The 24,327-nt window shown below is 43.0% G+C and overlaps 1 protein-coding gene across 3 annotated transcripts in view; it reads left to right on the forward strand.

Annotated features, from left to right (window-relative positions):
* TANGO2 (transport and golgi organization 2 homolog) overlaps nucleotides 1-24,327 on the forward strand; it is a 146,703-nt gene that overhangs the window by 117,033 nt on the left and 5,343 nt on the right. For 2 of the 3 annotated variants that reach the window (XM_060785714.2, XM_060785713.2), the window contains exons 6-8: nucleotides 5,550-5,620; nucleotides 16,563-16,716; nucleotides 23,338-23,442. In XM_060785714.2, coding sequence (XP_060641697.1) covers nucleotides 5,550-5,620; nucleotides 16,563-16,716; nucleotides 23,338-23,442 — 330 coding nt within the window. Of the gene's footprint in view, nucleotides 1-5,549; nucleotides 5,621-16,562; nucleotides 16,717-18,937; nucleotides 19,236-23,337; nucleotides 23,443-24,327 lie in introns of those variants that run through there. The other variant, XM_067473185.1, reaches the window with a different exon arrangement.

Genomic DNA, 24,327 nt, shown 5'->3' on the forward strand with positions numbered 1-24,327 from the left:
AACTGCAAGCACTATCTCAAGCAAATATTGACAATTTATTCACACTGTCATTAGAATCATAGAATCATAGAATCAAAGAGTTGGAAGAGACCTCATGGGCCATCCAGTCCAACCCCCTGCCAAGAAGCAGGAATATTGCATTCAAAGCACCCCTGACAGATGGCCATCCAGCCTCTGTTTTAAAGCTTCCAAAGAAGGAGCCTCCACCACACTCCGGGGCAGAGAGTTCCACCCCTGAATGGCTCTCACAGTCAGGAGGTTCTTCCTCATGTTCAGATGGAATCTTCTCTCTTGTAGTTTGAAGCCATTGTTTCGCATCCTAGTCTCCAGGGAAGCAGAAAACAAGCTTGCTCCCTCCTCTCCCTGTGGTTTCCTCTCACATATTTATACATGGCTATCATATGTCCTCTCAGCCTTCTCTTCCTCAGGCTTGCAGCAATAGCCGATGTAGCAAAGCAACCAAGTTGGGGGAGGGGGGTGTTGAATGCTCTCATTAAGGAGGCCAGACTTGGTGGAGGTGGTTGACAGGGGCGGAGCTGCAGGCTATTGAAGGCTGCTCTGCCCCCTGCTGTGCTCTTTGCTTCAGCCTGAGCTAAGAGGAAGGTTTCAACTCCCCCCCCTGAAATTCCCCCCCCCTAAATTTTCAACCCTCCCCAAAAACATTTTCTGGCTACGGCCCTGGTTGTCAGTATATAATAAATATACTGACCCTCACACACAGGGCCACAAAAATAAGGGCTGTAGAGTACCTAGCTCCCACACACTGTTTGGAGACTGTAACAATCTCCCACAGCAGTTCCTGGACCACTTGTACAGCAGGGACGGTATTGTAGCTTGCTTCCAAACAAAAACTTTGCTAGGTCTTACTTTTGGGGGAGGCCTTATGTTTAGCATTTCAGCAAAACCTCTAGTACAGCGTTTCTCATCCTGGGGCTTGGGACCTCTGGGGGTTGTGGTCGCGAGGAGGTATCAGAGGGGTTGCCAAAGACCATCAGAAAACACAATATTTTCTCTTTGTCATGGGGGTTTTGTGTGGGAAGTTTGGCCCAATTCTATCATTGGTGGAGTTCAGAATGCTCTTTGATTGTAGGTGAACTATAAATGCAAACAACTACAACTCCCAAATGTCAAGATCTATTTTCCCCAAACCCCAACAGTGTTCCCATTTGGGAATATTGAGTATTCATGTCAAGTTTGGTCCAGATTGGGTTGTTGTAGGTTTTTCCGGGCGATATGGCCATGTTCTGGAGGCAATTTTTTCTCCTGACGTTTCGCCTGCATCTATGGCAAGCATCCTCAGAGGTAATGAGGTCTGTTGGAACTAGGAAAAACTAGGTATATATCTGTGGAATGACCAGGGTGTGACAAAGGACTTTTGTTTGCTGGGGCTAGCTGTGGATGTTTCAGCTGATCACCTTGATTTGCATTCAATGGCTTGGTAGCGCCTGGGGGGAATCTTTTGTTGAGGGTGATTTCATGTGCCTGTTTGTTTCCCCTCTGTTGTTTTTCTGCTGTAATTTTTGAGTTTTTTAATACTGGTAGCCAGATTTTGTTCATTTTCATGGTTTCTTCGTTTCTGTTGAAATTGTCCACATGCTTGTGGATTTCAATGGCTTCTCTGTGTAGTCTGACATGGTGGTTGTGCGAGTGGTCCAGCACTTCTGTGTTCTCAAATAATATGCTGTGTCCAGCTTGGTTCATCAGGTGCTCTGCTATGGCTGACTTCTCTGGTTGAAGTAGTCTGCAGTGCCTTTCATGTTCCTTGATGCGTGTCTGGGCACTGCGTTTGGTGGTCCCTATGTAGACTTGTCCACAGCTGCATGATATACGGTAGACTCCTGCAGAGTCCTTTGCTGAACGTAGCATTTGTTGGATTTTCTTGGTGGGTCTGTAAGTGGTTTGTATGTTGTGTTTCCTCATCAGTTTCCCTATGCGGTCAGTGGTTCCCTTGATGTATGGCAAGAACACTTTTCCTCTGGGTGGATCTTCATCTTTACGCTCGTGGTTTGTTCTCGGTTTTGCAGCTCTTCTGATCCAGATTCATCATTGTTTCAGTCCACAGTGCTCTCTGGATGTAGGTGAACTGCAACTCCAAAACTCAAGGTTAATGCCTACCAAACCTTCCCAGTATTTCCTGTTGGTCATGGGAGTTCTGTGTGCTAAGTTTGGTTCAATTCAGTCGTTGGTGGAGTTCAGATTCTAGGTGAACTATAAATCCCAGCAGCTACAATTCCCAAATGACAAAATCAATCCACCCCCAATCCAACCAGTATTCAAATTTGGGTGTATTGGGCATTTGTGCCAAATTTGGTCCAGTGAATGAAAATACATCCTGCATATCAGATATTTACATGACAATTCATAACATTAGCAAGATTACAGTTATGAAGTAGCAACGAAAATAATTTTATGGCTTGGGGTCACCACAACATGAGGAACTGGATAAGGGGTCGCAGCATTAGGAAGGTTGAGAACCAATGCTCTACTAGGTCTTATTTTCAGGAGATGTCTTATCTGCAGCTATTGTTGCATTTTATTGATTTTTAACCAGTGGGGTTTTATGACGTTATGTTGTTTGCTATTGCTTTTGAGTTATTGTTTATGCGCTTGTTGTATTTTGTGTGTTTGCACCTTTGAGGGCTTTGTGAGCCAAACCGAGTCCCTTCAGGAGATGGTGGCTGGGTATAAATAAACTAGTAGTAGTAGTAGTAGTAGTAGTAGTTGTTGTTGTTGTTGTATTTAGTTCTCATCCAACCTTAGCCATTGTTTAAAAACTGTATCCAGTAATTTTTAAGAGAGGATATTGATGAGGATGCTATTCAACATCTTTATCGGTGACTTGAACAATGGACTAGAGGGCACGCTTATCAAATTTGCAGACAATGCAGTGCACAAATATAGGATGGGGAAGGCCTGGCTTGAAAACGTGTGAAAGGGATTTTGGAATCTTAGTGAACAACAAGCTGAACATCAGCCAACAGTGTGATGTGGAAGCTTAAAAAGCCAATGTGGACAACTGAAAAAGAACAAATAAAAGAATGTATGGTGAAATGGGCTAAAAATATTGGATACCAAATTTATTTAAAATACTGGGAAAAGGCTTGGAAAGAAAGGCTTAAATACACCCATTCTTACGATTTGAAGGAGAATTGGTTTAAAATGCTATACAGATGGTATATTACACCATACAAAATTTCTAAACGTTATAAAAATGCATCCAACAAATGTTGGAAATGAGAACAACAGACTGGAACCTTTTTCCACACTTGGTGGACCCGCCCAAAAGCGCAACAGTTTTGGAAAGATATAAATGAAGCCACACAAAAGATCCTAAAATTAAAAATTCGAAGAGAGCCCGAATACTTTCTATTAGGCGTGCTAGACATATAAAATGACAAGAATAAAGAGATTCTGTTTAATTTTTTGGTCACAGCAGCCAGAATAGTATATGCCAGGAACTGGAGATCAAAAGAAATACCGAAAAAAGAAGACCGGATAAACAAAGTGTTAGAGATCATGAACATGGACAGACTTACCTATTGGCTGTCACCCAACTTAGGATTACCTAAAAGCAAACTAATTGAGACCTTGTAAAAGACTATTTAAAACAGATGAAGATGGATCTCATTTGCTGAAGATATTCAATCTTAAGGAAATAAGTAGACCGGGGGGTGGGGGAGCAGAACAATTATAAATATAAAATCAAAATAAACTTAAATGACCAACAGAACCAAAAAGGAAGTCATCAAACATTTGTTTTATTTTTTACTTTTTTTACTTCCCTTCCCATTTTAAATTATTTTTTCTTTTTTTTAACAATTCTATAATTTTTATTATTATATTTTTTCTTCCTCTCCTTCTATTTTTGAACCTTTACTTTTTTATTTTTTTACTCTTCTTCTTTTCTCTTTTTTCCTACTTTCTATACAAGCAATGTTCTCCCACTTTCACTGTAAAGAAAATTACTTCGTTCATTTTTTTAATTCTTTTTCTTCTTCATGTGATGAAATTTTTATATATATATATATATATATATATATATATATATATCAATGTGATTCTAGCTTACATCCATATAAGTCTAGTGTTGAGATCAAAGGAAGTCATAGTCCCACTCTATTTTGCTTTGTTGGATGCCACTTGGAGAAAAAAAGCCCTGTGTCCAGTTCTGGACGAAGCAATTCAAGAAGAATATTGACAAGCTGGGAGGCATCCAGAGAAGGGCAACCAAAATAATTAAATGATCACAGCCTTGTGAGGAGTTGCTTAGGGACCTGGATGTGTTTAGCTTGGAGGAAAAAAGACAGAGAGGGGACATGAGCTGTGTTTAAATATTTAAAAAGAGTTCACATTGAGAAGAAAGGGGCAACTTTGTTTTCTGCCCCAGAGACTAGGAATTGAGCGATGGAATCAAATTGCAGGAAAAGAAATTCCACCTAAACATTAGGAAGTACTTCCTAACAGTCAGAACTGTTCAACTGCAGAATATGCTGTCTGAGAATCTAGTAGAGCTGCCTTCTCTGAGGTTTTTAAGCAGAGGCTAGATGGGAGTATTTTGATTGTGGTTTCCAGCATGGAAGAATGGGGTTGGACTAGGTGGCCCTTGGAGTCTCTTCCAACTCTCGGATTCTATAAATAGAACTTAACTTTGGCGGAGACGAGAGACAGGGCCTTCTCAGTGGTGACCCCTCAACTGTGGAACTCTCCCCAGTGGTGTTAGATCCACCCCTCCCTTCTGACCTTCCACAAGAGAGTGAAAATGTGGCTTTGTAACCAAGCCTTTAAACAATAGATAGACTTGAAACAATTTGCAATGACCATTGGGACAGCCCAGATTGCGCTTGGGGATTGCGTTTTTATCTCTTAATGTATTGTTTTCAAATGTTTTAATTGTTTGAATGTACTTTTAAATTGTTTTTTAATATTTATTTAAGTGTACATGGTGTTTTAGGGCATTGAATTGTTGCCTGTATGTAAAGCCGCCTTGAGACTCAACCCCTCCAGGGTGAGAAAGGTGGGGTAGAAATGTCATAAATAAACAAATAAACAAATAATAAACTTTGTTTTTCAAAAATCCATGTAGCGTTGGAGCAAGAGAAGGAAAGGGTATCTCAGTGTTGTGCCCTCTTATACTTCATGAGAACCCTCAGAAGAAGGGCAGGGATGAGTGGGCTGCAACCTTAAAGGAGAGTTAGCAGAGGACCGCATGTGGACATACAGCCTCTGCTCTCTTGGGATCCCACACTTAGCTCACAAGTTACAGTACTGCCGAGGGTTCTTTCCCCACCAACCTTTCCCCTCCCCTTTGAGACTTACATTAATCCTGGAAAATTACTTTCCTTTTCTTAACCAGCCTCCTTAAATAGTGTCGCTGTCGCAAATGTTTCATCTGATTTTTTTAAAGCAAAAGTAGATAAGTAATTGGTTGATCTCTGAACTGAAGGAAAAGATTTCTTGCTGTTTGGAGGGTTGCATGAAATTAGAACTTAATCAAAGCTGTGAGTTGCCACTTTGCAAGGAGAACTTTTTTTTCTATTTTTATCTTTTAGCACCACCAAGGGGGACGTAATTTACTATTATGGAAACAAAGGAGACCCAGAACCTGTCTTCCTAAATCCCGGTGGGTTATACCAGAATGCTGTGGGTATAGGGATTTATTGAAATCCATGGGGGTCTGTGTGAATGTGCAATGGGGTAAGGGGGGCACTTTGCTTTGGCAAGAGACATTCAATGAGGAGGGCAATGGAAAAGTCAAGAAACATTTCACGCAGTAATGGGAGGTGCATTGGCAACATAACTAGGACACATGCAAAACATGGAACAGTTATTGCTGACAATTTAAAAGAAAACTTAATTTTCCCAGTGTGTACTAAAACCTGAGACGTTAATTTGAAGGGCATATCTTCTTTAGTGTGTAGAAACATACCACACTGCCTCATTTTGTTGCTCATTCTACCTGTGTCCTAATAACTGCATTCATTTTACTTGCACACTAGCTTGAGATCTTTGAACATACGGTGGGATAGATATGTCTTGATCATTAATTGGTTCACAGGGACCTTCTTCAGCTTGGATTGCACCAGATATTTGGTTTGCCCACTCTGATGATCATTGACCACGTGAGCTAGGTATGAGAAAAGTGATAGAAGGCAGAAAATCCTTTTTAAAAACTTAGAGCAATAATAATAATAATTGTAATTATAATTATAATAATGGCTCCCCGTATTTAAAAAACTCTAAAATCAGGACAGTTAATAAAAAGTAACACTCAGAAAACAGTGTTTTCAATTCTTTCCTAAAGATCGATAGTGTGGGATCCTGCTTAATAATAATACACTTTATTTATATTTCGCTCTGTCTCCTCGAGGGGACTCAGTGCAGATTACAGTATACACATATATAGGCAAACGTTCAATGCCTTTTATACAGTGAACAGTGGCATACAATACACAAAGGCAAAGGTTTCCCTTTCCATCTCCCGTGTCTGGAGGTGATGCTCAACTCTGTCCATGGAGAGGTGGTCTTGTTCCATTTTCCATGCCGAGGAGCCTGATATCCATAGACCCTCCTGGTCATGTTTTGCTGGCATGGCTGCAGGGCACCTTTTACCTTCCCACTGAGGTGGTACCTATTGATCTACTCATATTACATGTTTTTAAACTGCTAGGTGGGCAGAAGCTAGGGCTGACAAAGGGAGCTTACCCCGATCCATGGCTTTGAACTGCCAACCTTCCATTTCTTCTGCAGCTAGCAGTTCAACCCACTGAGCTATTGTGGCCCCATTAATTTCCCTGTGGAGGGCATTACAAGAGTCGGGGGGGGGGCATTACCGAGAAGGCCCTCTCCCTCGTCCCCACCAACTGAACTTGTGATGGGGGTGGAACTGTGAGGAGGGCCTCCCCTGCCAATCTTAAGATCTGAACAGCTACCAATTTGTATTGCATGTTGATATAACTATACATGCATCAGTCAATTGAAACTTGTTGAAAGAATTAACTGTTTTGTTTAAATAAGCAACAACCCTAATAAATAAGCAGATACAAGGATGCCAGATGGATTTGGAAAACCTGTCTCAGTTTGTAAATGTCCAAGCTAAGTCCAGAAATAGCAAGAGGATCGAACCTCTATCCATTTTCATTTATAATTGCCTTTCAGAAAGTAGAGACAGATGATGCCATTTCTGAAAAGCAGGGAAATGTGCAAGTGCTAAGCTTAACGTGCTGGCTTCCTTTTTTGCATGCCTTTGTTCTGCCCTGTAAGAAGAGCGGTCCCTTCTTCATGCCATGGCACACGACTGCAGTGAAAGGATCAGGTACCCAGAGGATCTGGCCATGACATCCCTGATCTCTCCGCCTCAACAAAGAGCTCATTCTCTGTGAACCACGGGCTCCGCGGGGAGAGCGGCTCATGTCGGAGGGTTGCATTATATTATGCCGCAAACGCCTTTTCTTATGGATTCTGGCTGGCAAATGTAGGGCACGGAAGCAAGAGGGAGATCTCTGCTGTCAGGCTGCGCTACTGTGCTCCATTAAGGAGCTTGTCTGAGAGATAGCCCTTTATGTTCTTCAAGGGGATAAAGTGCAATTGATCGAGCCATGCATGGCCCTTTCAGGAGATGAGGTCTGTTTTAACCATGGTGCTCCCCAAGGTATAGAACCGAGTCTCCGCCATTAGATACCTTTGCCATGACCTAATTATCTGGCAGGATAGAGAGCATACAGAGAGCATGCTTGCCCTGGTTTTGCCTGGGTGCCTTTCAAATGCCTTCCAACTTTGGATCAGGGAACCTTTACAAGCATGGCATGGATGCATCATAGAGAGGCATGCAGTGGACCACAATGAAGTCTGTTTCTACTTTCTTTCAATGACTGCAGTGTAGAGGTTGCCAGTGAGGCAACTATATTGAGGGAAAGACTGCTATCTCCTGATAGCCCCCTACCCTAACTACCTTCAAGGGGTTCCTGGAAGTCTCTCAGTGGCTACTAGTCATGATGTTTGTTCATTGCCTCTAGTTCAGGGGAGTCAAATCCATTTTCATCAAAGGGCAGTTGAATCCATGGATGGAGAATCTGTGGATACAGAGGGCCAACTATAATATTGTTTTGGATAGTGGTCCAGTTTGGGTTCCCACATGTTATTGAATAACAACTCCCATCACTTTTGCTTATCTGTGAATAATGGTAATTGCAACCCAGCAGCCCTTGTGGCTTAGAGGTTGGAGAAAGCTTAAAGAATCTTTTTAATTCAGGCATCCTATCCACAAACCTTGTATCTGAATTCAAACCCCACTCTCCTGACTAAACAGAACAAACTTCAACTTTCCAGATGTTACTGTGTCCCAACTCCCATTAGCTCTAGTCATGATAATGTCTAATCTGTACACACACGGAGAGAGAGTGTGTTCCCTTGCCGCTTCGCAGTTCAATAACTGCGGACTCGCTCTTTCGTGGCTTTAAAAAAAATTTTTTAAATACAAGTAGTAAGGGAACAACTGGGTGAGAGCCCCATGCCAGTGGGGAAGCAGGGAGGGAGGGAGAAGGGTGGATCCAGTAAGGGGAGGGGGGAAGGGAGGGGGGGAAAGGAGAGGGAGAGAGAGAGAGAGAGGAGGGGGAGAGAGGAGTGGGCAGAGCTATACTGTACATATACAGTATAGCATCCCTACATCATGGTTTTTCAATTATTGTGGAGGTTCCTAGAACAGAATCCCCGCAATAGGTGAGGGAACATTGTACACACACACACAGAGACAGACACACACATTATTTATATTCTGATCTATCTCCCTGAGGGGACTCAGAGCGGATTACAGTATACACATATATAGGCAAACGTTTAATGCCTTTTATACAGTGAACAATGACATACAATACACAAACAAAGGCAAAGGTTTCCCTTTCCATCTCCGGCGTCTGGAGGTGATGCTCAACTCTGGCCATGGGGAGGTGCTCTGGTTCCATTTTCCATGCTGGGGAGCTTGTTGTCCGTAGACCCTCCTGGTCATATTTGCTGGCATGGCTGCATGGGCGCCTCTTTTTTTAAAAAAATTACCTTCCCGCCAAGGTGGTACCTATTGAACTACTCACATTACATGTTTTCGAACTGCTATGTTGGCAGGAGCTAGGGCTAACAGTGGGCACTCACTCAAACCCATGACTTCAAACTGCTAACCTTCCGGTCAGCAAGTTTTTCTACATCTAACGGTTTAACCTGCTGTGATGGGAAACACAAGAGTTGGAGTCCAGCATCTGGAGAGTCACATAAAATGACATGGCGATCCAGACACTCAGCCTGCAAGCCAGGGATGGGGGACAGGAGTAGGAAAGAGTTGTTCTTTTCATATTCTTCCCATGTGTGTCTGCTGTGGAAATAGAGCACAACGCTAAGTAAGGCTTTGGCATGTGCTAGCATAGGTCTTTGTGTGTCCTTGAGAGTTATTTCAATCTTTTTCCTTTTTGGTCTACAGTCATTGTCCAGGTTTGTGAGTTACTTATGCAGCCTTCCAGATATAGTGGGCTCTTGCTCTCTGATGGGGTTTGGTTCCAGGTTCATTCTGTGGATATGGAGGGCCGACTGTGCACTGCAACTCCCAGAATTCCTCTCCATAGCTATGCTGGCTAGGGCTGTTGAGATTTGCAGTCCAGTATCTGGAAGACCACATGGACTGTCTGATGGGTTTGGCTGAAAAAACAAATACAAGTCTCCCCTTCATTCATGAAGGCGATGAATTCCTGAACATTACTTCCTTAACAAAAAATATAGCACCGGAGGTAGAAATAATGGAAAGAATGGGGACAGGTTTCTACATCACACACAAAAAGACCAATTCAACCTGTTTCCACAAACCTTTTATTCAGAACTTAAGAATATGTCCATCAGACAACCAAGTCAGGTAAGCCCTGTGGAAGCAAACAGAAATATTTTGAACCTTCTAGAGCAGAGCTTTCCAAACATTTCGTGTTGGTGACACACTTTTTAGGTATGCATCATTTCACAACACAGTCATTCCGTTTTATAACCAACATGGACGTTGAACCAACACCTTATAAGAGATTCAGACACAAATTGTAATAATGAAATGTATGGAGACACAAAACATCTCATGAAAACCTCGCTAATTGCACATAGACTCAGAGGTTTGCGCAACACCTACATATTGCAGCAGACACACAAATGTGTTGCGGCGCACAGTTTGGAAAGCTCTGTTCTAGAGACAACATGGTCTCTAGACATGTTTGTATAGTTGCCCTTTAACTAATCACATGGCAAACAAATAAGCCTGCCTATCTTTGGACATCTTTGGGGTGTCAGTTAATGGGGAAGATTTTTGCTTCCTAATGGAAACAGGCAACTGTGATCTCAAGTCTATTGGAAATCTTAGGGCTCCTTCCCATGTCTAGAGTGGGAAACTGATGCTAGGAGAGAAGAAAACTAAGGCCAGTGACCTGGGGCAAGGGCAAGATGATAGTAACACAATTCCAGTGGTAACAGAATACGGTTCCCTTGCATCCCTATATGCACAGCTCCATATTCCAAGGGACACAGGAGGCATGGTTGGATAGTACCACTGTCACCAGGCATCTAACCTTAGGGCTGCCCTTGTAAATAAGCTTTTGATCAGGGAGAAATCCAGCTGAAATGTGCAGAAAAAGATGATCTGTAGTGAATAATTTTGGGAATTATTTAGATTAATTGCAAGGTGTTTGGCAGGTTTAGTTAGAGTGATGTGCAGAATTACACTCAACAATCTGTCACACTTCCTTACATTAATGCCTCGTGGTCATTATGATTCTCCCTTTTATAGAGGGAGAGTTGACAGATATATGCGTAGTTGCGATATGTCGCATAACTTCCTGGGAAATGAACAAGCAATACACAGAACAACATAGAAATAAAATATTCCAGTCCCCACCCATCTTCTCTGTGACAGAGGTGGATTTGATCCCAGTTTTCCCTGGTTAGTCATTTCCTTGGGAGCATTTTATTTTGTTTAATATTCCCATTGATTTTCTAGCCACTGAAGAAACTTGATGTTGAGCTACATCTCCCATCACCCCTGACTATTGGCTTTGCTGGCAGGGGGTGATGGGAGTTGTTCTTTCAGAAACATTTAAGGACCTAATGTGAGGTAAATAACTCAAGGTAAATATGAGATTTTATGAAACCAAAAGCAACAAAAAGTACAGGAGATTCTGTCTCATCAGACAGCTTAAAACAATATAATATTTTGCTTCTTATTATTCTTTGTGGCCAGGAGCTCATTATATCTGTTTAAAAGTGTTTCTGTGTGGCACATAGGACAAAAGAGCCCTTTGAGTATGACTCAGAAATTCACAAAACATTCATAATGCCCAATTAAACCCCAGCTAATATCTATCTATCTATCTATCTATCTATCTATCTATCTATCTATTCATACACACACACATACACACACACACACACACACACACACACTGAGGCCGTGGTGATGCGGTGGGTTAAACCACTGAGCTACAGAACTTGCTGACTGGAAGGTTGACGGTTCAAATCCACAGATGGGGTGAGCTCCCACTGTTAGCCCCAGTTTCTGCCAACCTAGCAGTTTGAAAACATGCAAATGTGAGTAGATCAATAGGTACTGCATCAGCAGGAAGGTAACAGTGCTCCATGCAGTCATGCTGACCACATGACCTAGGAGGTGTCTATGGACAACGCTGGCTCTTCGACTTAGAAATTGAGATGAGCACTACCCCTCAGTTAGTTGGTAGTTGTTTTATTTATTATTTAACTAATTACTATATATCTGACAGTTCTCCACCAAGAGACCTAAGGCAGCTTTGGTTTCTGATTCACTGTCTTATCTAATTGTATTGTAAATGACCTTGAATGCCATTCTGGAGAGGAAGAAGATGTAAATTCAATGAATAAAATAAAATAAAAAAACAATTGAACCATGAAAAGGTTTCCCTTAGGAAGACAAATGAAACCCTTAGGAGAGGGCAGTTGAGATTCAGAACATTTTAATATGGCTTTTCTGAAACAGGGGTAGGCAAATGTCAGGCTTCACATTGCTATATACTGGAACCCTGAGATCCACAAACATGAGCCTAAAAGGGAATTTCTTCACAGCATTGAACTCAGATATTGATTCTGAGTGAGATTGGCCTCATTTTGGTATATATTCTCTTGAAAAATACAAATGGATCTCAGTTCAGATTCTGTTGTTCACACTTTATCCTACTATAGAGCAGGGCCATATATATATATATATATATATATATATATATATATATATATGAAAAGGCAGAGGAACGAGAGATCTCCAGATATTTCTGGGAGTTTGGCCTTCAACTCCCAGAAATACTAACAGCTGGAAACTGGCTGGGATTTCTGGGATTTGTAGGCCAAAACTCCTGGGGACCCACAGGTTGAGAACCACTGGGCTAGAGTTACACTTAAAAATGAACCTGTTCCAACTTGCAAGCAAATCCAACCCTCTCTTGTTTGTAACTTGGGGTCTGCCAGTGCTTCCCTCACTTCCTTGAGAGACAGCTTCTGCTCCTGAGCCACCTTCTCTTTGAGTCCCATGGCAATATTTTGCTCCTCCTTCCTTGTATTTGTTTGTTTCTGTATCTCCCTGTTGGCGCTGAACATATGTAGAGTTTCATTCCCAGAGTAAACAGTTCAGGATTGGGAAAGGCGTACGGCAAGGCTGCATACTCTCACCCAACCTTTTTAACTTGTATGCAGAACACATCATGCGATGTGCGGGGCTTGATGAATGCAAGGCTGGGGTGAAAATTGCTAGAAGAAACATTAACAACCTCAGATATGCAGATGACACCACTCTGATGGCCGAAAGTGAGGAGGAGCTGAGGAGCCTTCTAATCAAGATGAAAGAAGAAAGCGCAAAGCTGGGTTGCAGCTAAACATAAAAAAAAACCAAGATTATGGCAACAAGAATGATTGACAAGTGGGAAATAGAGGGAGAAAATGTGGAGGCCGTGACAGACTTTGTATTTCTAGGCGCAAAGATTACTGCAGACTCAGACTGTGGCCAGGAAATCAGAAGACGCTTACTTCTTGGGAGGAGAGCAATGTCCAGTCTCGATAAAATAGTAAAGAGTAGAGACATCAGACTGGCAACAAAGATCCGCCTAGTCAAAGCCATGGTATTCCCTGTCGTAACCTACGGATGTGAGAGCTGGACCTTAGGGAAGGCTGAGCGAAGGAAGATCGATGCTTTTGAACTGTGGTGCTGGAGGAAAGTTCTGAGAGTGCCTTGGACTGCGAGAAGATCCAACCAGTCCATCCTCCAGGAAATAAAGCCCGACTGCTCATTGGAGGGAAGGATACTAGAGACAAAGTTGAAGTACTTCGGGCACATCATGAGGAGACAGGAAAGCCTAGAGAAGACAATTATGCTGGGGAAAGTGGAAGGCAAAAGGAAGAGGGGCCGACCAAGGGCAAGATGGATGGATGGCATCCTTGAAGTGACTGGACTGACTTTGAAAGAGCTGGGGTGGTGACGGCCGACAGGGAGCTCTGACGTGGGCTGGTCCATGAGGTCACGAAGAGTCGGAGACGACTGAACGAATGAACAACAACATATATATATTACTGCATTTTTATCTATCTCTATCTCAACCCCAGAAGGGACTCAGAGTGGCTTCCAAATTGGCAATATTCAATGCCGCATTAAACATAAAACATACCAATACATAATGCATTAAAATCATAACAAATAATAAAAACAATAGGATATAAATACATTAAACATGCTGTTACACATTGCATGGAGACCCGAAATCATAAACCAGAAGCTGTTCCAATTACATTACATTCCATTCACTTCAAAGCAGCATGTTGCCCTGTACTACTCTCTATAACTCTTGGTTCCATAAGCAGGTCTTAATTTTATTTCTGAAGGACAGGAGAGAGGGAGCCAATCTGATTTCACTAGGAAGGGAGTTCCACAACCGAGGGGCCACCACTGAGAAGGCCCTGTCCCTTGTCCCCACCAGCCGCATTTGCAATGGGGATGGGGCCGAGAGCGGGGCCTCCCCAGAAGATCTTAGTCTCCATGATGGTTCATAGGGGGAGATACATTAGGAATGGTAAGCAAGGCCAGAACTGTTGAGGGCTTTATAGGCTAAAGCCAGCACTTTTAATTGTGCTCAGTAGCAGACTGGCAGCCAGTGCAGTTGATGTAACAGGGGAGTTGTATGCTCCCTGTACGCCGCTCCAGTGAGCAGTCTGGCTGCCACCGTTTGGACTACTTGGAGCTTCCAAACAGTCTTCAAAGGCAGCCCCATGTAGAGCGCATTGCAGTAGTCTATTCAACATGTAAGAAGAGCGTAGACCACCATGGCCAAGTCTGGCTTCTCAAGGTATGGACGCAGCTGGTGCACAAATTTTAATTGTGCTAAAGCTCCCCTGGTCACCACCAGGGCCGTAGCCAGAAAAAAAATTCGGGAGGAGTTGAAATTTTCGGGGGGGGGGGGGGGTTGAAACCTGCCTCCTAGCTCACGCTGAAGTGAAGAGCACAGCAGGGGGCAGAGCAGCCTTTAATAGCCTGCAGCTCCGTCCCTGTCAGCCACCTCCACCAAGTCTGGCCTCCTTAATGAGAGCATTCAACACCCCTCCCTACTTGGTTGCTTCACTACATCGGCTGTTGCTGCAAGTAATGACAGTGTGAATAAATTTAAAGTGCTGGTTCTAGCCTATAAAGCCCTAAATGGTTCTGGCCCAACTTACCTGTACGAGCGTATCTTCCCTTATGAACCATCTAGGACCTTGAGATCATCTGGAGAGGCTCTGCTCCCGGCCCCGCCTTCGTCACAGGTACGTTTGGCGGGGACTAGAGACAGGGCCTTTTCAGCGGTGGCTCCCCGGCTATGGAACGCCCTCCCCAGAGAGATTAGATCTGCTCCCTCCCTCTTAATGTTTCGGAAGCAACTCAAAACATGGCTGTTTGAGCAAGCGTTCACAAACACAGAGTAACGGATACAGACAACTGATATAGGAACGGATAACTGACGATGGAATTGGACAATGCTTGACAATAAGGAGACGCCAATGATGTTGTTTTTATTGCTGTTGTGATTTATGTAATTTTAATGTTTTTAAATTGTATTATGATACTATGTATACTGTTTTGTTGGAAACCGCCTTAGTCCCCGATAGGTTGAGAAAGGCGGTATACAAATACAGTAAATAATAATAATAATAATAATAATAATAATAATAATAAATTGTCAATATTTGCTTGAGATAGTGCTTGCAGTTCTGGAGGGACTCTTAATTTTTTGCATCTTAGCATGGGGATTTGGTTAACCAGTTAAAATTCATAAATAAACCAGGTTTTTTTTTAATCTGAAACATTTCGGGGGGGGGGTTGAACCCCTAACCCCCCCCCCCTCGCTACAGGCCTGGTCACCACCGAGACCTGGGGTTCAAAACTCAGTGAAACATCCAGGAGACCTCCCAAGCTGAATAACTGTGATTTCAGAGGGAGTGTAACCCCATCCAGCGCAGGCTATACCCTGTTTGGCCTTTTGACTGACCAAGAGTACCTCTGTCTTGTCTGGATTCAGTTTCAATTTGTTCACCCTCACCCAGACTGTCAGCTGCCAAGCACTGGTTCAGGACCTGGACAGCCTCCTTAGTAGTGGCTGGAAAGGAGTGATGAAGTTGGACGTCATGATATAAATGTATGTGACCCCAAGTATATCAGCATATAAAATAGGTCCAAAAATGAAACATTTACTGAAGATAAATTAGCATTTGCAAGGCTTGCTAAACAGGTGGATTTTCTTTGTCATGAAGTAGAGCTGAAGCATTTTCAGCAGAGTCCACTGTAAACACTGCACAACAAATTTGTGTACATGTCTAAAGCAGCAACTAGGTGGTGTTCAGAGACCATTTTTTCATGACCTCAGCATTGCGCCAAGGGGACCCCATTTGTGGTCAGCACCCCCAGTTTAAGAAGAAGTGCTAGTGAGGATTAAAAAAACTTATCTCAAAATACAAACACTCTTAGTTTTGGCCCTCTGTTTTTATCTTTGACTTTCTTTTATTAGCTTGCTGTAAATGTATTTGAATGATTGGTTACTGGTTCTGCCGCTCCTTTGTCAGCTAGTAAATCTGTGCAACTTCTTTTTAGGAAGGAAAAAAAAGGGTATACAATTCTTAAAGTGTGTATGTGAGATATATGTGAATACAATGTCTTTCATTTGCTATTATACTGGAGGAAAACATGTACAGAATGCGGCAACTCATGAAACCGCTTCACCAGAAACCCAGCCCTTGGGCCATGGGTAATATCACAGATAATGGGAAATATAGGCAATGTTGTGCATCGATTGACGTGCTGGACTAGCCCTGAGCAGACTTCAATTCCAATCCCACTCAGTTATGAGGAGAAGTCCTCATCATAGGCACAGTTTGGAAACATAGAACCAAGAAGGTGAAGTTGCAGTGTAGGGTGGCACTTGGATATGCAAGCTCTTTTCTTCATTTTCAAATAATAAAGAGTTTCATCTGCTGCATGCATTTAACTTTTTCTCTACCCTGCCCCACAGGGGTCTATGGCCTGAGCAATTCATTGCTGGATACGCCGTGGAAGAAACTCCAGTATGGAAAACAGCTCTTCATGGATGTCATCCAGCACAGCCAGGACCTTACAAAGGAAGATCTGGTGCAAGCACTCATCAAAGTCATGAACAACCAAGAACCGTAAGGCTGCCCTCCATACCATTTTTGGGGAATCTGCAACTCAGCTTTCACTCTTGCCAAACTAGGACTATTTGGAAACTAAATTGCGCTTCTTCAAAGAGATAACTTGTAGCTTTCTGTACAGGAGTTGGCAACACATGTCTCTCAGCAAGACATGCAGCCTTGCTTCAATAGAAATAGTTTTTTAGACTCGGAAATTTGAATGCAAAGTCAACCAGTGAGGATATCTACATAGAGGTAGCCAGAGGCAGCCCTAGGTAATTTTCAACGGTAAGCAAACAGTAGTTTGCCCCCCCCCCCCCGCCCCCAACCAATCACTGATATATATTTTCTGTTCATCGTGGGAGTTCTGTGTGCCATATTTGGTTCAATTCCATCATTGGTGGAGTTCAGAATGCTCTTTGATTGTAGGTGAACTATACATCCCAGTAACTACAACTCGCATGTGTCAAGGTCTATTTTCCCCCAAGAGCGCCTCAAGAGCGCCCCTGGGCAAAATCAACTATACTGCAAATGCTTACTTTGCGTAATGTGTTGAGCCGCCTCTGGAGGTAGCCCTGCCTCTGTTGTCCTCACTGATTGGCTTTTCAAACTTTGTGGTGACTCACTGCTATATACACTCCACTTGCTTCAATACCTCTATGCAGATACCCTCACTAATTGACTTTGCAGTTTCATGGCTACTTAGTGCTATTCAAGCTTGCTAACTGCAACATTCACAGTTGCTTTAAATGGACATGGGTTCTTTCTCCCATACTGGACATTATTCCACAGGTGTGTGTGTGTGTGTGTGTATAGCACTTGCTTCACTACCTCTATGCAGATACCCTCACTTTGACTTTGCAGCTTCATAGCTCCTTGTGGCTCAAGGTGGGGTAGGGTTAAAACAGAGAGATGAAACACAACACTATTAAAATACATATAACAAAATACACACAAGACCACACCAATATTTTATTTATTAATCTTTTCAGAAGCAAATTGAGGGTATAGTTATAATGTATTTAAAAAACCACACAAAGTTAAAAACTTGGCATTAAACCAGATTTCCTTTGACCAAAAGCTGGCCACTTGGAGTGCCTCTGGTGTCACTGTGAGAAAGTCCTCCATTGTGCATGTGACAGGGCTCAGGCTGCATTGTAGTAGGTGGTCTGTGGTTTGCTGTCCTCTGCACTAACATGTTGTGGACTCCACTTTGTAGCCTCATTTCTTAAGATTAGCTCTGCATCTCATGGTACCAGAGCACAGTCTGTTCATCACCTTCAAAGGCACCCAGTCTTCTGTGTGCCCAGGGGGGAGTTTCTCAGCCAGTATCAGCCATGGATTGAGGTTCTGGGTTTTCACCTGCCACTTTTGGACTCTGGCTTGCTGAGGTGTTCCTGCAAGTATCTCTGTAGATCTTAGGAAGCTGTTTTTTTTTATTTAAGGCATTGGCTTGCTGGCTGATATCCGAATAAAGGATGGGCCGGAGATGTCAATGCCTTGGTTCTTTCATTATTGGCTGCTACTTCCTGGCGGATGTCAGATGGTGCAGTGCCAGCTAAACAGTATAATTTCTCCAGTGGTGAAGGGCGTAGGAATCCTGTGATAATGTAGCATGTCTCATTAAGAGCTGTTTTAGCATGGTTTCCACGCAACGTGGTATTCCACACTGGGCATTCATACTCAGAGTAGCAAAGTGCAAGGGCAGATGTCTTCACTGTGTCTGGTTGTGATCCCCTGGTTGTGTCAGTCGGCTTTTGTACAATATTATTTCTAGCATCTACTTGTTGCTTGATAATCAAGTAGTGCTTCTTGTAAGTCAGAGCAAGGTCCAGAGTAACTCCCAGGCATTTGAGTGTGCTGCAATGCTCCAGTGGGATTCCTTCCAAGGTCATCCCCAAAGTTCGAGAAACTTGTCTGTTCTTAAGATGAAAAGCACGCATCTGCATTTTAGATGGATTAGGAATCAGCTGGTTTTCCCTGTAATAGGCAGTAAGAGCACCTAGAGCAGTAGTTCTCAACCTGTGGGTCACCAGATGTTTTGGCCTTCAACTACCAGAAATCCTAACAGCTGGTAAACTGGCTGGGATTTCTGAGAGTTGTAAGCCAAAACACCTGGGGGACCCATAGGTTGAGAACCACTGACCTAGAGCTTCTGTCCAGCCATTTCAAAACTCCCTGCTGGAGCGGTGATGGCACAATCCTCAGTATAGATGAAGCTCTCTCTCCCTTCTGGCAGTGGCTGATCATTCGTGTAAATGTTAAACGTTGATGAAGCAAGCATGCTCCCCTGAGGCAGGCCGTTCTTCTGTTTTCACCATCTGCTTCTTTGACCCAGGAACTCAACAAAAAAGCTTCTGTTTTGTAGCAGATTTCCTATGAAGCAGGTAAGGTGGTAATCCTTTGTGACATTATGAAATTTTTCTCATGGGAATGTGATGATTTGCAGTATCATATGCTGCTGACAGGTCTATAAAGACAGCTCCTTTAATATGCTGCCTTTCAAAATCAACTTCTATGTGCTGAGCCAGGTTCAATATTTGTGATGTGCAGCTTTTCCCTTTCCTGAAAGCAGCTTGCTGTGGAATCATACATGGGTCATAATTCTATGCAAAATAAGTCTCTCCAGAACTCTATAAAGATGGCACAACAAGGAGATTGGTCTATAGGTTTTTGGATCATTACAGTCTTTTCCTGGTTTCAGAATGGCTATGACTCTTGCTTTCCTCCATATTTTAGGATGCAATACAGTTGTTCATCAGCTTCACCATCCAACATCTTGCTTTTGGGTCAAAGTTCTTAATTTGTTCCATCCGTAGTTACTTGCAGTATGTAACCACACCAATAAAATGCACGTTCCTACATTTTCTCCCAGAAAAAAACATCCACAGTGACTTGTACTGGAGAAGAGGAATATAGGAAGTAATGGTGCTGAGTGAAGGTTTGCACAAAACACAGTTTGCCTCCAAACTGGGGTTCAATAAGTCATTTTCATTTGATACATGCAGACCTTTTAGACACAGACAGCAGACTTGCATCCATTTCTATGCTTTCTGTCTTGGAATGTGAGTGACATCTTGTTTTGACTTCAGCAGGTTGCTTGATTTATAATTTGAGCATTTGAATTCAAAGGTGACCCCAGAGGAGAAAAGCTAAATATAGGGAGCAGGATGAGAGTTTATTCCGGCTGTCAACACACTTGTTGGTGTCATCTTTATTTCAGCTCAATTTGCAGTGCCAAAACCAACTTCCATCCTGCTTGGGAGTCCAACAGGCAGGGGAAATAACCCCAATGAACACATAATGGACTGGCTGCAATGCAAGCTTGCCATAAGAGAGAGTATAATGATCACAAGCCTGTACACTTTCAAGGCATGCTAGACAATTATGTTGTATTACACAACTGACTGTGCAGCAGATGCTGTGCTCCGGAGCTCAACCAATACTGTACCGAGTATTTGCTTGCACAACTTTGAGAATGCACAAAATACAAAATATCCCAAAAATGAAGTCTGATTTAAAAGACTTCCTGGACTTTTCTCAGGCAAGGAATCCTCAGAAGGTGTTTTGCCAGCTCCTTTCTATGAAATATCTCCTAAAGCACCTGGCATTCATTGGCGACATTCCTTCTTGCCACTGTTTTGTGCTTCTAAGTTGGACTCGGCTGGAACCCAGGCATGAATCATTGGAAGACTAGCACAGAAGAAAACCCTTGACACAATACAGTTTGCTTCAAAACTCTTGTTTTATTAATATGAAAATTAGCATAATCAGGTAATGAATTATATACTACAGCTCATGTGGTTTTAAGGTTCTTTTAATTGAATGGCAATACAAATAAATATAGTGGAGCAGGAATGTGGGAAAACACAGCTTGTTTTGTTTTCTTCAAAGCAGGAGCTGTGAAGTCATTTACCAGAGTTATATTTTCTTTCGTTATTACTTTTAGGGGTTGCAAGAAAGCTCCTAAATCTAATTGTTAGTCTTAACTAGAGCAGACGTATTGAATCAATAGGATTTACAAAGTGGTTACTATTCAACAATTGATTCAGTAAGTCACATGTGTCCAACTCAAGGCCTATGGGCTGAATATGGCCCGCCATATCCTTGTACATAGCCCTCCAGATGGACTCCAACTCCTGTATTCCTTATCATTGGACATTATCAAGACTACAGTTGATAGAGTTGGGATACAGTGACATTTGGAAGGATACAGTTGTTCTGACGAAAACAACAACACCACTTTATTTATATTCCGCCCTTCTCCCCGTGAGGACTCAGAGAGGATTACAGTGTAAACAGATCCCAGAAAACATTCAATGCCTTGTTACAGTACAATGAGACAAACAAACACAAACAAAGCCAGAGGCTTCTCCTTTCATTTCCAGCTGAAAGTGAAGCCAGCTCACAGTAATCCACCAACATAAACTGAGATACAATTTACAAGTCAAACATGCAGTTTTATACATTCAAATCCATTGTCTTTCCCGCTCCCACCCCAGGTGTAGCTGGCTCTGTGCTGACTGGCGAAGCCACTCTGACATCATGACCACTTTGGAGGGATTCCCTCTGTGAGGTGGGACTGCAGCACCCACCAGCCAATCAGGGAGCATTCCCTGCTTCCAATGCCAATGGCTCTTCCAGTGCTTTCCAATGGCTGGCAAGGGGGCAGGAGACAATAGCACACAAAGGAAATATAGTTTTCTGAATGAGTAACAGTGTCCCAACTCCAGGACAAACTAAGATGGGCCCTCGGGTCCCATTAATTCTACTGTTGTAATGATTGTCTTTATGAGCCCTGACCATATGGGTCTGGTGACTCTGCACCAGTGTCCATTGTGTTACAAAGCAGCATGTTGTCTAAAGCAGTGGTTCTCGATCTGTGGGTCCCCAGGTGTTTTGGCCTACAACTCCCAGAAATCCTAGCCAGTTTACCAGCTGTTAGGATTTCTGGGAGTTGAAGGCCAAAACATCTGGGGACCCACAGGTTGTGAACCACTGGTCTAAAACGATGAGATCAGAGAATCCGTTGCTGTGAAAGGGGAAATGTCATTGTGGAGAGCAGGGCAAGTCATCCCAACATCAGGGAAGGAAATGCCAGGTGATAAATGTCTTTTCATATGTCCATGTGGCTGTACAAAGAACAGGTGGTTTGACTCTGAAGCCTCTTGTCTCTTGCACCACCAATGGTATGGGTCACAGATCATGGGTGATTGAGTCCTTTGTAAGTAGGTGATAACTGGGAAAACTGCTGGAGGGAATTCCCAGGTCAAGGGGTGCTGACGAAAGGTCACCAAGGTTTTTCACGGTGGCTTCATTCTTCAGAATTTTATATTAAGACATAAAATATAGAAATATTAAACAAAAACACACATGAGGGGGCCGCAGATACCGGGGGAACCTGATAACTGTGGAGGCCCAGTATGCATGGGGAGAGGGAGGCACATGCATGGGGATCCATGGATGCCAAGGAGGATTCGATGGCTGTGGAGACCTTGGGCATCTGCGGGGGTTGAAGATTGGTCAAAGGGGCTCGGGAAGATGGGAGGATGGTTAGAATGGAGAAATAGGAGAAGATGGCTCCATTGCGAGGGCTGTGGAGGGCCAGGTAAGGGCCATAGGACCATGTAGCCATAGGACCATGTGGGGTGTAAAAAGCGAGAGGAAAGGACTCAGAGAGGAGAAATGAGATACAGGAGAGCAAAAGTTAAAGATAACCATGTTTCCAGTATCAAAAAGGTCTCCTTCCCCGCCTCCACAAACCAGTTAATTGATTCTAGGCTCCTGCTACCCATTTAGGCAGTGCTTTGCTATAGCTAACAAGGGAGTGGTCTCTCCAGCCACTATCTACATGCAAAGACATGTTTGAATACACATACATATACAAAATGATGGGAGATTATTATTCCTTGTGTTTTCTCTCCATCATCAGTACTCTTCAGAGATAGATGCCTCAGCAACCAGACATGCACATTAATTCTATATTTATCTTTCGGTGATCACTCATAAAACAAAGCACACTAAATCCAACCCATGGATATGAGGAAATCTCTGTGCTATGTAAAACAGATGTCGTTCACCACTTGGGGGCGCATCACTGGGGGAAAAAACGTAATAACTAGGGTAAATTTTTGGTCTCTCCGGAAGCCTGTTTCATGTGTGTGCATCTGATTGAGCTCCTGGACTTCAATATTTTACCTGCACCACTATTACATATCCAAATAAAGCTATGGAACAAATCTGTAAAGTGCTCCTTGACAACAGATTGCATTGGGGAGCATTCAAGCTTTAGGAGGCACCTCTTGGACAATAAATTCTGGATATCATAAAAGGGCTGCAACTTGTTAGTTCTTGCGATCATCCTACCAAAGAGGAATCAAGGTGAGCTGATAGGATTTGCCGCCTGTTGTGCCAGTTTAATTTGGGTGACTTGGGATAGTATGCACCTTGACATGGTTGAGTTGGGGGCCTCGTTTTTGTTCTTCTTCTTGGACCTAAATATCTCTTTGGTGCTTGCCCTGCTGCCGTCTTATCCTAGCATGTGCTTTTGTGGAAAGTATTCTGGGTGCATGGAGTGGAAAGTGGGTGCTTGGAGAGCAGTCACAAGTCACCCCTTCCTTTTGTTTGACTTCTCTCCAGTCAGTTGCCAGACCCAGCCATTGAAGATCAGGGAAAGGAGTACATCCTCCCCATCCTGAACAAGTATGCAGCCATATGCGTCCGTTGCCCAGATTATGGAACCAGGTAAAACATAATTTCTTAGAAGTGGCATTCCAGTGGTGGAAGGCAAAGGGTAGAGCCCGAAATGCCAGCATATTTTATCCTAAAACCTTTAACTGATAGTAACTACTGGGGGTGTCCCTCACTCTTCTAGAGTCAGAAAACTACCCAGAGAAGGTGTTACTTGAGTAGAGTGTGGTTATCTGAAGAGGGCTGGAAAGTCAGAGTTGGGACCCCAAGAGACCCCAGGGTTTTTCTAAAAAGTATTGATTGAATGGACTCCTCTAGTAAATAAATCATCAGGCTTTAGTTTTGTTCTGCAAGTAAGCAGTCAGTGTAATGCATGGAAGCAGGAAAAAGAAAAGCTTTGTGACATCTCTAAAGATGACTCAGTGCGTTGTATAAAGCTGCTGAAGTGGAACCATGCCTGCAACAATTCACACCTCAATACATGGTTGCCACAAGAGTCTTTTCTGTTGTTGCAGCACGCAGAAGACACCCTGCTTTTCTTAATAAATATTTGACGTTACCCTGGAGTAAATGCACGGGCGTGAACAGAGCTCCATGACTCTGATGGGAATTGATTGAGACGTAAATGAGTGAAGGTGGGACAACTGATTTGCAGAAATAGTTATAATAAATATTTATTAGAGTTAGATAATGAACATTATTTTTTAACTGTTCTGATGGGGGGAAAACAGCTCCGGTGCCTGAGATCAGAGGAAGGATTAAGTGAGCTGCTGTAAGGTGAAGGTGGGGAAAATATAATGCAATGTGCATTGGATGTCATTTGAGCCAGCTCTGCCATTGCCAGATAAAATGTATTTCCAAGCTAGGATTGCTCCGGATATGACAATTAAACCTTTTCACCTTCGCTTTCCCTTTTGGCTTTTCATGCCTTTTCTGTAC

This window comes from Anolis sagrei, chromosome X (assembly GCF_037176765.1).
Source record: "Anolis sagrei isolate rAnoSag1 chromosome X, rAnoSag1.mat, whole genome shotgun sequence".
Classification (NCBI taxonomy): domain Eukaryota; kingdom Metazoa; phylum Chordata; class Lepidosauria; order Squamata; family Dactyloidae; genus Anolis; species Anolis sagrei.